This window comes from Triturus cristatus, chromosome 1_2, assembly GCF_964204655.1.
Source record: "Triturus cristatus chromosome 1_2, aTriCri1.1, whole genome shotgun sequence".
NCBI classification, from domain to species: Eukaryota; Metazoa; Chordata; class Amphibia; order Caudata; family Salamandridae; genus Triturus; species Triturus cristatus.
In genome coordinates this window covers 450,393,958-450,408,959 of record NC_140580.1, presented here as the reverse complement: position 1 = coordinate 450,408,959, position 15,002 = coordinate 450,393,958, and the positions used below count along the sequence as shown (strand labels likewise).

The 15,002-nt window shown below is 45.4% G+C and overlaps 1 protein-coding gene across 2 annotated transcripts in view; it reads left to right on the top strand.

Moving 5' to 3' along the window:
- BTAF1 (B-TFIID TATA-box binding protein associated factor 1) overlaps positions 1-15,002 on the top strand; it is an 852,875-nt gene that overhangs the window by 106,166 nt on the left and 731,707 nt on the right. For both annotated transcript variants that reach the window (XM_085606166.1, XM_085606165.1), the window contains exon 3: positions 1,700-1,814. In XM_085606166.1, coding sequence (XP_085462292.1) covers positions 1,700-1,814 — 115 coding nt within the window. The remainder of the gene's footprint in view (positions 1-1,699; positions 1,815-15,002) is intronic.

The window sequence follows — 15,002 nt, the reverse complement described above, 5'->3', positions numbered from 1 at the left end:
ACGGCGCCTCTATAGACTAAGCGCATGTCACTACTATGAGAAACCAGATGCTTACGCCATCATGCGGGTCGACCAACACCACCTATCTTCCAGATCCAGCCTGACGCCTGGAAGTTCAATGGTAAGGAATCTGCAGCTAGATCATGTCTCTACCAGATAAGGCGTTACCGAAAGTAAGTAACTTGTCCGTTCGTATCTCAGCATGTGGAGGTTGATGACTAGTATTATGGAACCCTGGGAGATTATGCAGGTGACGGAGGATCTTTTGGCACCTGGAGTTGCCCATGTTCACACAATGGAGTTGGTTGGAAAGGTCAAAGAAGATCCAGTAAAGGACATTGGGTGTGAATTCCATTCAAGACTGATGGGTGGAGATTGTCAACTGTATTAAAGATAAATGAGCGGTTCAGGGGGTGTTTATGTTTACCTGTGATCAGCAGGGCATCTACGATGTGTAATTTAGTGATTCACCTTCACCAGTGTTATCGGAAGGAAGACTGGTAGTTGTGCAAGAGATGGTTAGACTTAAAGTGGTCTTGTATAGTTGCATATGTTTGAGCTCTTAACCTAGTGTGCATTTTCTTTGACTGTTTCATAGAAAGGATGTTTATATTTATAGTCGGATTACATTTCAAGTTCACCTCGGACTGCATTCAGTTTTCCCTTTGCTATCACTATTACTAACAGTTTGATACTAATGAATTGAGATGGGACATTAGAATGCTGAAGGCGTCCCACCATAGTGGGAACACCTACCGAGTGTGCAGTGTTTTTGTTAAGATTTACTCTGGTACTCTAAAGAAAATATACAGCATGGGTTTTGGCACTCTTGCATGCTATGGCTCTACTTTGTGAATTGTGTAGTTTTGTTTTCTCTCCAATATTCATTTTGTGTTTAAGATTAATGTTCCATTTGTGTTCGTTGTTAACCCTGCTTTGAAAACAGTTTCACATTTTCTCGTCCGGTTTTGCAAATTCTCGGGTGAAATAAAAGGCATACTTCTTGCTATGTTCGGCTCTAAAACGTTTTCACCTTTGCGTGTTTACACCTTCTTGCCCCCAGGAGGGCATCCTTTGAAGTATGTTATTGTAACGGGGCATTGGAAAGGTGGACTGGCTGAACCACTTTAATGCTGGTGTACCCGTTGTCAGGCAGTGACGTGATACACAGGTTGTTAAAACAAATGGCTGTCAACCGAACACTTAACATGGGCCGCTGCATCGTTGCACCCTACTTGAAAGCACGCGGTACCACATAGCGCACTCTAGTTCCGTATCCCTTGCTGAAATAATTGAAGCATTTATTAAAACGAACATGAATGGAGGTTCTTGGGTGGTGGTTGGATGGGAGGGGTTCTTGGTCATGTATCATATGTGCAATTGAAACGCCTCACAGATGACACACACCGAGAACCTCTTTGCCCACACCAACTCTTATCTTACAGGCTTCTCCAAGCAATTACCTTAAACTGTCAAACTCTAATCTGCTAGAATGATTTCAATTTAATGTAGAGGCGAACCCGTTGGTTTGTGTCTTTAACCATGTCAATGCCTTGATTGTACTGACTTATTCCGTATTGTTATGATGCACAGTACATTAACGAAACTTTACATGTGCCATTTCTTCCCGTATCGACATCAGTGTTAAAGTTCCCTTTCACTGATTTATTTTGCAAATGTTGAATTCTTTTATTTTTAGGTTTTGATCTACTTAAGAAGTCCTAATTGGGACACCCGCATAGCAGCAGGGCAGGCTGTGGAAGCTATTGTGAAAAACGTTCCTGAGTGGCACCCAACACCCCGACACAAGCAAGGTCTTTTTTTCATGTTTACAAATACATTTGTCATTTATTGCGGTTTATTTGGGGTAATGTGTGACCGAGTCGCGTAGAACTACAGTTTCTTGCTCTACTGGTTGTGCAAGCTAAACACACAAAGCTCTTAAGCGAGGAGCTGTTTATTGCATTTTTAAAAGTGACTGAAAACAATGTTAACATCGCCTGCCTAAGATTGTCCTAAACGTGCAGCCATGTTCAAATAGTCAAAATGATCTCCAACCAGACACATAATTTGGCATGAATTTATTGTATGTAATTGAATCTGAAAGTTCAGAACAATTCCGCATTTACTATAAAATGTGTGTCTTGCATAGTGTTGCAAGGAACAATTTACTGAAGGGCATGTTGATGCCGGTCCAGCACACTGGATACGTGACGTCTGCAAAGAACTGGAAAAAGCACTTCCTAGCAAGCAAGGTTTCTTTATTTTGTCATGTATCAAAGGCTGAGGTTTGTAAGGCGGGTGAGGGGGGGGGGGGGGGGGGGCGGAGAACCTGCGTTTGCGTGTGTATCATGTAGCCATATGGGATTTCTGTTGATTATGCACATGTTAGTGATTGAACTGTGTTTTTTTTTCTCTACGCTTATTGCTATGGTTTTGGGTTGCATGTTACTGTAAACAAATGTTGTGCGCCCCCAGTTCGGTAGTATTCATTGTGTACTCCTGTTAAGCATGCCAAGCTCCTGTCCAAGGTTTGCAGGAAGGAGCTTTTGCCTCTTGTTCATAGGTGCTATCAACCAATGTGTAAAGAAGTGCTTAGAATTTGTCCCACTACTTTATATTTTAGATGAATAAAGATGGTGTTGATGCCTCGTCAGGAGCTTTTGTTCTTTTTGTATCTATTCTGGTCGTTCCTTGTACTTTTGTCTTGTGGTACCAGTTAGCTGGATCATAGATGGCTGTAGAGGAGTGCAATTTGTTCTTGACTTGCAACTACAAGACTGGAGGGTGTATTTTCTTTCTTCCTGAAACTACACTGTCTTGCACCTTGTGTACTAAACGTCTTAACCTACTACCTGAAACTGTATGTTCTAAGGTCTTGCAGTCTCCTCTACTTTATTCTGCTTTCCCCCTTGATACCCCTTTAGATGCAAAATAGCCTGTATTGCTTGGCACATATGTGTCCGTTCCAGGTGGTGCTTTTTTTCCTGTCCTCTGTTTTCGCTGCTTGTATTTCAGGGGTGATTGAGTTATACTTTATCATGCTGTTCATCAGTGGAGCTGGACTTTCTGTTTAGGTCATCCAGAGTGAATCATGAGCAGCATGTATAAGGGTGACACTTACCCACTCCTCTCAACCTATGTTGATGATGGTGTGCAAGGCCTTTTTTTGTGTAACCCTGTGGAGACAATGTTCACTTGCTAGCCTGTTAGTCCATCTAGACCCACATAACGTACGTCCCTTGCTTAGCTTCATCTGAGATGTGATGGATTTCTGTAGTGTTTTTTACTGTACCCATGAGAATAGTGGTGTCCATTTGGACAGCAGTACATGGATGCGCAAGTTGTCTCCCTGCAGGTTTTACTTTGTCGAGGGTGAAAATGGCAGGGTGTATTTTCCTCTACTTGGGACTCACCAGAAATCAGCCAGTTTGAAGAGGGTGGGGTGGCTCTTACGATTTCCTCATTTTCGTTTCCTCTGATTTTTCCATTTATATATCGACATTCGTTCCCCCTGTTCCTGTATTACTGGTTGCTGCCTAGTGAAACTGACCTTCGATTGGGGTCTCTACTGTGAATCAACAAAACACATTACCCAGTTCAAGCAAGTTTAACCAAGAACTCCCTGTGCGCTATTCTTGCAAGAAATGAGCACAAAGGCAGATTTTGTGTACTATACTTCCCGTAGCCTTGGAGGATGAGCTGCAACGACACCATGATCACATGCTTATCTACTTGTGATTTCATGGTGCCAAGTCATTCCCACTGAAAAAAATCAAATTTTCCTATGTGTATTAGGTCTATTAACTGTTAGTTATCTGGAATAAGTTAGTACCCTAAATCTTTCTAACATACTTTCACAAAGTGACATTACTGAGGACACCATCCAGTGAGTGCACGTATTTCGTAAGTTTTGATTGTTAAACATATATACTAAGGTACCACACAATTTAAAGTAGTATACCATGTGTACTACGGAGTGATACTACTTTTAAAATATCTGTGTGTGACTATCCTTGTGCGTATGGGTGTTAAAGTGGTGGTGTAAGTGGCTCTATGGGTGGGTATGTGGGTGTGTCGTGACTGTATGGATGTCTGAATGGCTATATGAATGAGTGACTGTATGGGTGCGTGAGTGGCTGTTCAAGAGTGTTTGATTAAGTGAGTTGATGTGAGAGTGGCTGTATTGGAGAGAATCTGTGTGAATGGCTGTATGGGTGAGTACTGGGATGGGAGTGCTAGTATGGATGTGTGAATGGGTATGTAAGTGGTTGTAAGGTTCAGTGAGTGGCTGTATTTAGAGGCTGATTGGGTGAGTGTGTGTGTGTGTGACTTTAGGTAAACAAGTGGGTGTATGAGTAGCTGTATGTGTGAGTGTGGTTATGTGACTGGCTATATGGGTGAGTGAATCATTGCGAGGAGCTGCATGAGTGGGTGTGTGAGTGGCTGTATGGGTGAGTGGGTGTGTGAGTATTGGTATTGGTCTGCAAGTACTGGTATAGGTCTGTGAATGGGTATATCAGTAGTTGTGCAAGTGGGTGTATGCCAGGTTGTATGGGGTGTGAGTGGTTCTGTGGGTATCAGTGATGTCACTGATCATATCATGAATGATGTAATATGTTAAGTCAGTGCCTTGCAGGGGCGTAAGTTATAGTTAGCTCAGGTAACTAACTGCTGAATTTCACTAGTTTAGTATGAGTGAAATCTGAGCCGAACTAGAACATCCCTGTAAACTTTGTGTTTTTTTGTGGATTTCTAAGGTCTTCTTTAGTTGTAGTTGGCAACTATAACAGCCCTGAAACCTTTCATTTTTAAAGTGCATTTTTGTTTTTTTAACTAGTAGTCTTGTTTACAGAGTGGTGGACAGAGGGGGCGGGGCCTCCGACCAGCCTTCAGGAATCCTGCTGTGTTGGATGTAACCGAGCTTCTGGGCCCCCAAGAACCCTCAGCATCCAAGAGGACTTCACCCCCCCAACCAGCAGTCCGCCAGGAGGCTCATTTGCAGAATGGTGGAGAAAGGGGATGTGGCCTTCAACCACCTCCAGCAGTTCTGCTGTGTGGGAATTACTGGAGGTAACAGGAGGGCTTGTTGGCCCCCAAGGACCCTTAGCAGCCAAGAGGACTTTATTCCCCTCCCACCAGCAATGAGCGAGGAGGCGCATTTGCAAAGTGGTAGAGGAAGGGGGTGTGGCCTCGGAAGACCCCCCCTCAGCAGCCCCACAGAGTAGGACTTACTGAAGATAACAGACGGGGAAGTTGGCCCCAAGTACCCTCAGTAGCCAAGGGCACTAGCTCCCCCAACCAGCAGCACACCAGGAGGCGCGATTGCAGAGTGGTGCAGAAAGGGGCGGGGCATCCAGCATCTTGCTAGTAGCTTTTAAGTTTATTTTTTATTTATAAATTACCAAGGAAGGGGGCTGTGTAGCCCCACTTCCCTGAGCGGATTTTTGGCCCTGGGTACCCCATTCCCTGGGGCCATGTACTTTTAAAATAAGGAGGGGGAACCACGAGACTCCCCTCCCCGGGCAGATTACGGCCCCTGGAACCTCATCTCCCTGGGCCTGGATTTTTCTTTTTCGGTCTCGGCTAGCGTAGGCTGCGCAGACATGCGCAGTCTCGCTGGCGAAATTTAATGTTTATGGGATTTTTTTTTAGTAAGGGGCATTAAGCCCCGCCCCTCTTTCCCATTGGCCGGCGTCACCGTTTATGCTAAACGGTGGCCAGCCATTGGGAAAGAGGTTAGTGTGACGTACACTTTTCTCTTTTTTTGGCCGTCCCACTTGGACGGACTGGCCTGCATTCCTTCTGCTGCAAAAGGTTTGTTATCTTTATGGGGGCAAACACATGGCCCCATAAAGATGATGATGATAAACCTTTTGCGGCAGAAGGAAAGCAGGCCGAGGCCGTCCAAGAGGGACGGCCAAAAAAGAGAAGTGTACATGGCGAGCGCCTTTTTTGTTTTTTTTCCCTTAACTTTGGGTATAATCGCGGCACCCGCACTTTACTTGCAATTTTATAAGTAAAGCGCGGGTGCCGCGGCTGCCTGGCGAGTGCTTGTCTTGTATTTACCCGGGCCCTGGTTGCAACGGTTCGATCATAAAATCACTCGCAAAATGAAACCACTACCGCCGTTCGGTGACCTGGCTCCAAAAAGCTTTTACAGTAAACTGAGCTCAAGGGATTGCGGTTAAACCACTTCCAAGAACAGCTTGTGTGTGTGAGCTCACAGAAATGTGATATATCCAGAGCCTGGTTCTTCGAGTAGGGGACATTCTAGGGGTTGTCACACACGTTGGCACTTTGCATAAGCGTACGCTGATGAGTGAGTGACCTTTGCTGGTGTTCTAACCATTTGCGGTCCCCCGTCTCGTGTGAGGGGAATTTCCCACTGTGCCACCCGGTGCTCGCCCACTGAGGGGAGGTCCGCTCGTGTAGTTTTTATTGGTTGTGTAACTGCAAGTACCGCAGACGCAGTGGCTTCTCGCTCAGAGGTCTGAGAGCTGAGAAGGCGAGTTGGCGCCGCCGAGGGTGTCGAACCCAGAGAGGACCTGAGGGCAAAGCAGCCATCCCAGTCGTTGATTGGGGCGTGTATACCAGCAGTATGTCTTTTCCTATCACTTAAACAGCCCCAGTGCTGCTGCCGTGTCTCCGAAAACAGTATTTGTGTGAAGGCTCGTTGTCCTGAATCAATTCAACGCTACACGTGTTTGCTTCATGTGGGATTTGTAGCGCCAAGCTTGCCTCTTTGTCACGTCAGGGCACTGCATGACCAAGAACGTCGAGTTGGCGAGTAGGGTTAGGCGAGGCAGTTTGTTTTGTGCTGAATGGTATATGAAAAGGTACGAGCATGTAGGTAAGGTAGGTGGGTAACAGGTGCTTTAAATGGGTCGGTACTGTTGGGTTTTGAGTACCTGCACTTTTTTTTATTTTGATTACTTCTCGGCAGAAATGCAATACTTTTTAATTGGGGAGTACCCACACTTCTCCGAAATAAGCAAGTGCTCTGGTCTATTTTTCCATTTCTACCAGTACCAATGTACCTTGATAACACAGAGGAACAAGCATTAAAATGCATAGGTCTCGCCTTTGATTAGGTTAAAGCCATTTGCTTTGCTATAGAATACCACTAGCAAAGCAAATGGCTTTAATTTAATCAAAGGCGAGACCTATTGCATTTTAAATGCTTGTTTAAATGTGGTGTTTTTTTTTTTTTTTTTTTAATAAAGGTGGGGCCATCGCTCCATCTCGCTCTGATTTTGGCCACAATACTGGGTGCCCTGGTTCCACCCGGGCACCCAGTTTCTCATGTTGGGGGCGCGAGGAGAAGCCGGAATGCTCTAGCGGTCCCAGCCGGCACCCCTTGTCCTGAGGGATCCAGTAGTGCTTTTGGACAGAGGGAGCTGCTGAACTTGCTTCTCCCTCTGTCCAAATGCAGTTCTGCTACGCTTTCTGTAAGCAAGAGCATTTTTAATGACTTGCATAATAGAATTTGTTTTTTACCTCAGTTTTTGGCATTTTTCTATGCTATACAGTATGAAAAGTAGACAATTCTGATTTCAGCAAGGGGTAATGTGCAGATCATTCAAGGTTTTCCCAAAGAAACTGATTGGTAAAATAAAGAAGTATTGAAAATGTGTAGGAAAAAACATCAGTTTGTGTCATTTTAACCTGTAATTTTTTTGTCATGATGGCCGATTTATCTTTCTGGTTGCAGGGCAGTATCTGTTTTTTAGGTCTCGGCCTGACGTAAGTAGCACTTGCGCAGCTCTTGTCATACGAGGTCTTCTTGGAATCGATACGATTCCAGAAGTCGTCGCAGCTCCACCCCTAATTTCTGTTGGCGTGCGTCATTTACCGTCATAGCTTATGCTAAACGGAGACTTCTAATTGTAAATGAGGCTATTTAGTCCCTTCTGGTTGCTGCCTTGTCTCCTTTTGACCCCGCCCACCGGGATTGGATCGTTTACTGGCAGCGTGTTACTATCTCCTTTAATTACAGGATGAGGACTTTTTTTTTGTCATTCCGGCTGGCGCGAGGTGCACGCTGGTTATTTTCGCATCGGCTTTCACTTAAAGTGAAACCGCGATGCGAAAATAAACACGCGGCTGCTTTACTTGTTAAATAATGGCGGCCGCAAGTCTTAACCCACGCGACTCGGCCAACTCGTGCTTTTAAAAAAAAAAAAAATTGTGCCCTTCTTCCCTGCCCAAACCACAGAAGCCCTGTCTGTGCAGCCTGCTGTCCAGCCCGGCTGTTGCTTGGCTACTCATGTGGATATTCCTCTGGTTACAGCTCAGACGGGAGGAACGTGTTTTCTAACTGCATAACTTCATTCAAATATTTGAAAGACTTTTAAATGTTTTTTTCAGAGTTTCGCTGGTCTCCCTGTTACTGTTAAAACTTTGATTGGCCCTTGTGACCTAGCCATCAAGAACGGCTGACCTCATGACCGCACCGTTTATAGTAATATTTTTATTTCCAGCATGTCTCATATAGTGAGTGCCCTTAGGCTTTGTTCGCTGAACCACCTACATCCTTGTAATGTATGGACCCAATCTCATGCCTTGACTAACTCAGAACGCAGTAACTGAGATCGCTTTGCTGTTGCAATAAGTAATGTATCATTCTCGGATCAGTCGGATGGCTCCTTATCTGCAGCTGGAAGCAACTGTAGGGTGGTAGGACCATGTATCGGTGATTGTCGCTGGCCCTTTCCTTGCAAGCCTCCAGCATGAAGGGCACTCACTGCCTGTGAGGATAACACGGGACCGTGCAACAAACTATCTCCAGAAGTCTCGTGTTGCACGGAGTGAGCACCCGTGGCGCAGGGTCTGCTCCAGTGAGCAGAGATCGGGTTTCTCGCTTCGCTCTAGGATTCAGATGCTTCAGTGTCCTTGCACGTCTGATATTGTCACAGAATTACCAGTGCACAACTCCTCTCGAATAGCACCCATCATGTGCCGCCACACCGGGATCTGTCGGTAAGGACCGCAAATGGTGCCGTTATCTTTGTGCGTATCTCCCTCTTGGCTGTTTTTAGACGCTTGTCACTCCTCTTAGACAGATGGCGTTTCACGGGTTATCAAAATGGGGTGCATAGTGATGGAAGGTAAAGGACGTTCCCTCAAGTCCCTCTTGTGGGCTGTCTTCAGGCTAGGTTACATTTACTTTGTTGTAATGAAGTAATTTGTGCACTGTTCTCGAGTTGTTTTGTAGTGACCATCCCACAGCATATTAAAGGTGTGTAGTGTACCACTATTTTTTTTATCAGTGTTTAATGCTAACAGAATGTACGTCTAAAGGTTTCCAGGCGAAAAAAGCTCTAGAGCGAATGAGAGAGAGAGAATGATAGAGCGAGAAAAGGAGAGAGCGAGAAAAGGAGAGAGCGAGAGAGAGAGCTAGAGAGAATAAAGGCGAGAGAGAGAATGAGAATAAGAATTAAAAAAATTAAAGTCTGGCTGGTGCTGCCAAGTGGTCAGTTCTCATATTATATACCCCTAGTCTGAAGTCTGGTTATTACTCCGCCCCTTCACATTCTCCCCGAAGCCCGGCAGAGAGCGTGGGCTTCAGTGAGCCTGCTTCGGGGCAGTGGGCAGACGTCCGAGGTGACACAGCAGAGATTTGCCACATTATCCATTTTTTGAGGTACACAGAGGATGCTTCGAACACATGTTATAAACAATATGCTATATTAACAAGCATTAAAAATACAATAGGTCTCGCCTTTCATTAAGTTAAAGCCATTTGCTTTGCTATACAATACCATTAGCAAAGCAAATGGCTTTAGCTTAATCAAAGGCGAGACCTATTGCATTTTCAATGCTTGTTTTTTTAGGTTGTCCAAGACCCGAGATACCGAGAGCCAACCAGTGAGTTGCATCTTGCAATGGTTTTTCATTGTGTACATAGTATAGAACAATTCATAGGGTGAAATATGTAGACCGAAAAATGGGTATCAAGGAAATGCATGTGCACCAGATGTGGAGTTTTAGGAGCTTGTTTATTTGTACGCTTCTGAATTTATGGGTACCCATAGCTTGTGATTCAGAGGGCACTTTAAAAGATGTTATCTTTTGTACTCCCTGGGATACGTTTGGAAGTCACAAATGCAGCAAAATCCAAGTGGCAATAACATATGTTCTGCTATTCTATGTTCCCACATGTCTTCTGCGAAAAATCGTTGTACCTCACATCTGTGGGTCGGCCTATGCCCGCGACAGGGAAGAGCCCAAACTGCAACATGGATGCCATTTTCCTCTCAAAACGGACCCTTTTTTAGGTCTCGCGCCTAGCGTTGCAGTGGGTAGCATTGCTCGCGCAGCGTGAGACCTCATGTACGGGGTTCTGAAAGCTAACTACACGCTCTTGCGTGTGGTTTTGCTTTCGCCAGCTGCAATTGGCTTTAGCGTGTTTAAAAAATAAATAAATAAATAAGGCACGCAATTGGGCAAAGGCGGGCGCATGTCCCGCCTTTGCTCTGCCCATTCCAATCGGTGTCGATTACGCGCAGCAGCACGCATTCGCCTCGCTGCCGCTCTCCCTTGCCCCTGCTCCTCTGTGGTGCGCGCGCACCACTGGTTCCACTGGTTACCTTAACTCCTATTTATTTCTCATTTAAGCTGCACCTTATTCTATATGTAACTGCCTGAAAGTTAAAGAACCCAAAAAACCTTACAGGATATTTAGGTGTTTTAGCCATACCTTTGACCCTGCCCCGCCCCTATTGCATGCAGCATTACAGTTCCCATACTTGTTAATAGACTTAGTCCGCTGCTCAGTAGACCGGCTCGGGCTCTTAGTGGCTACTGAGGGATCCGCCTAGCTGAGATCTCCCATGGACCTCTGCGATAGAAAGCGAAACCGAGTGGTGTCTGAAGAGAGCGTGAGTGACTGCTGAAGAACAAGAGCATCTAAAGCCCGATGACGGCCGCTGACGGACGCAAGTACGGCTTTCCGTGTCCCGAGGCGCTTCTCATGCCGATGGCTTCGGTGGCTGCCTGCTATTGGGAATGGCGCTGCCGGGGGACCTGCCAGCGGGCTTGGCCTCATTAGGTATGGTGAAGGTTATCTTCCTGCCAGGGTTCCCTATCCTGTCCCTTGTTCTGGCCAAAGTCTGTACTATGAAGTGTTTGTGAGTATGACCCATAAACGAGTCCATAGTTTCACTCTGAGGATTCCCAACTAGGGAGGGGCGTGCATGGTGGTCGTGGCTCATACTTTATTTTCATACCTTCGTCTGTTTTTCTTGAAAGGCGCGTGTGTTTGGGTCTGCATATTCTAAGAAACGTTTTTCACTTTGTTTGTCTTTCTGCAGTGCTAAAGAATGCTTTCCATGAAGCAGAAAAAAAAGCAAATGCATTAAACTCTCTTCCTGCTAGTAACGCGTGTGTCCGGAAATCCCCTTTAGAGAAACAATAATAATCGATAAACTGCGGGTTGAGTCTTGACATGTTCTGAACAGCTTAATGCTCTTGCAGCATTTGTTCTACATGATCCTAATCTGCACATGGTCAGATCGAGCGGCAGCGTGCTCTCATTACGGCATAACAAAACGCGTGTGTACACATCAATTCAGTTATTTAAATGGAAATATTGTACTACTGAGCAGTGCCAGTATCCTCCTATTGAAAGTATTGCCGTCCTCCTGAGAAGTGCAGAAATGTTTATATGTGTAAGCACTCCTGGGAAGCTGTGAAAGCTGCTTTCCAGGCAGGTGTGTGGATTGTGACATGTGTGTGGATTGTGACATGTATCCTAGTCCCCATACTGGCGAGTCCCACCTCCACACACTGGTAGAAATTAACCACTGAATGTACCTCAGGGGAGCACTTGGTGATGCACCTCATGGAACACTGACTAGCGTGCCTCATGACAACGCCTGATGGTGTACATCAAGGCACTGGATGATGTGTGTCAGGGCCATAGGATGTAGGCATTAGCGGCTCTGTGATTTGCGGTGAATGACAGGGTGACGTCAGAAGTTGTATGAATAAATGTGCAATATAGCACACACTTTAATGTGCTGTAGTTAGTCACACAGGGTGTTGTCATAGAGGGCTCAAATTCCAACTTGTCTGTTTTTGTTTTTATTTTTTTAGGTCGAGCCTAGGCAGTGCATGCACTGCTCTGCGAGGCATGCTGTATCAAAGTATGGACTTGAAGCCCCGCCCACTCCCCCACCATATTTTTCATTGTCCTATATCATTGTCTTTCAGAAACGCTGGCTTCTGATTCGTGACTAGGCTTGTTAGTCCCTCCTTAGTACCACCTTGTCTTAATTTGTAACCGGTTATGAGGACTGGCCTTTTTACTTCTGTTATACGGTATGTTTTATATAGACTGTATGCACTATTTTCTTTAATGAGTTTCTCCTACTGCAGACACAACATGCTTTCCTGCAACAATTAGCGCGCCTTGTGCGCTTTCACTTTCCAAGCAGCCCGAGACAATGGCGCCACTTCTTTGAAATGAAATAGGTCTCGCATCTACAAGAATTTGAGCTACTGGCTCAATGCCTTTTTGTGTTAATTATCAACACAGATAAAGAAAAGGCATAGTCATTTACAATGCCAACAGCTTAACTCTCTCAAATGCGAGACCTATTGCATTGCAAATGCTTGTTTTGCAATGTCGCTAGCTGTGGCTTTTGGGCCCTAGCCCAGTCAGCACGTAGAGAAACCTAGCTAACCTGGACATTTTTAAAAAAACCGGACACCTTGGGGATTCAATCCATGATGGGGTGACTAGCATGGCTAATCAGGTTTTCGTACCTAGAAGCACTTGCAAACCCCAAATATTGGTAGAAAACACACATTATACTAATGTGTGCAGGAAAGTTCCTTAATCTGTTTATTCACAAATTTCGTACCACCCACCGTTCCAACTTGTCTCCTGATAACGGTACAGAACTTGTGTGGGTGGGCCAAGGGACTGCCATGCAAGGCCCTAAAGCGTAATGTGGGGAGATCAGCGATTGGGGTAGCTGTGGTATTTGGGGCCTTGCTGGGCCGCCACCCATGAAAACCTACCACCAAGACATTTATGATACTAGACACCCAGAGGATTCCATGGTGGTGTGCCTTAACTGAACCCCAAGAGGTTTTCTTATCCACAATGTCCTGCAAACCTCAGACTTTGCCACCAAAATGCAAGTAAGATTTGTGATTTTTAGGCAATCTTGTAGAATCCACAGGGATCCAGAAAATGCCTACCACCTAGTGCTCCCACACTGTTCCTGATAAAAAATGCCTCCCCATTTGTATGACTGGGCCTAGTCCCCGCAATAGAAACAGATCAAACAAAGGTCAATGGGTGTTCCACTGTGGGGACTCCCATTGACTGGTGTGATCACCAAAATCCCTGGTGTTTAGTGGACTTTCTACCTTCCCAGGGGACAGATTTGGGGCAACCTCAATTAGGAGAAACTTCCTTTCTGCCCCAGGAAGGCAGGAAGACACTGTTGCGTCATACTGGGGCAGAGGTATGGCTTAATGCCAGGGTTGACCGCATCCTTCTTATGTATGTTTTAGCAACATTCTTTAGTGTCTAGTGGGCTTTCTGCTTGGGGATGAATATCCCTATCCACCCCTTGGGGGGCTTTCTGTCCCCCTCTTTCCCTGATGGGTGGCTCTCTGCTTGGAATCAATAAATATCCGATAGATGCACTGGGGACATAATGCAGCTGTCGGCAAACTACTGGCTGTGCATATTAAGTTAGATGCTGACAACACCAACAATGATCACATCCACAACAATTCTGTTGATGACCATTTAAAACTTTCTATTGTCTTCTCCAAAACAACCACTGCTATGACGACTATACTGTCAACGACTGACACATCCGTTTAAAGACCTGCTAAGATCATTCTCATCACAAAGGCATTCCATTGGCGATAATTCTGAAACACACCTTGCCTAGGAAAGTATCTCCATACTTGCCTCACAGACTCTTGAATACAGAAGGCTCTGAGGATGTAGATGAGGATGATGGATCCGTTGGACTATCAAAGTCCAACACCGCTGAAGGTCTAGTATCAAGATCATGATAAGGAGTATGGTCAAACAGACAGGCTGACAGACGTTCAGAAGACACTGATGCTAGAAAATCTTACAAGCCCTTCCAAGACGAAGAAGAGGACACCTGGCAATAGGTATATGACCCTTATGCACAGACCTCGTAGATGTTAAAAAATGAGATGATGTATGTTCCTGCGTGCTCTCATGCAAGACAGTTGCCATTTGGGTACCCGTTGATGACCGATATTCAGACAAAGACCAGGATGATTATCAAACTCGTCCAGTTTCGCCTCAGTCCACAGGTGAGAGTGGGATGATTATAAAGCACTTATTGCAGGAGGTGTTACCACACCAGCATCAAACATCAGGGGTTTCCACATCTTCAAAATGATTCTATCTACCGGTGACGACAATCTTATTATGAGTTTAAAGAACCTTCAAGAAAAGACATTAAATCCATCCCATATATTGACCCGGTTTCATCAGAAGGTCACAAAGTAATGCAAAATCCAACAAAAGTGACGTGCTGAGATTGGACCCTTTCAAGATCCCAAAAACGCCCCAGGATGTCTTGGTTGTCACCCTCTTAAAGATTCTACAGTGATGTAAGTGGCCCAATGATTGAGAAACCCAACATCTCCATGCTTTGTACCACCTGACAGAGCTGATAGAAGTGTGGTCACCCCATGCTTCTGGACAGATGCTGCTGGTTTTTCGGCTCTTGAGAGTGCACTGAGGCCTGCTAACCAGACCTCCATGCTAGTATCTTGACCCTCAGGTGTATGTCGAAATGGCTGTACCCAAATTGAAATGGCTAGCTTACCTGTAGGCCCTAGTACATAGAACCCAGGGCATGTAAGCTTAAAGGTAACTCTGGGGATTGAAACACTGATCGCCAAGTGAAACCAGTCCCCCAGTGTGCCACTGTGGACTGGTAAAGCAGTTGTGCACGGCTAACTGACTTTGCCATTGAAAGCAGTGCAAA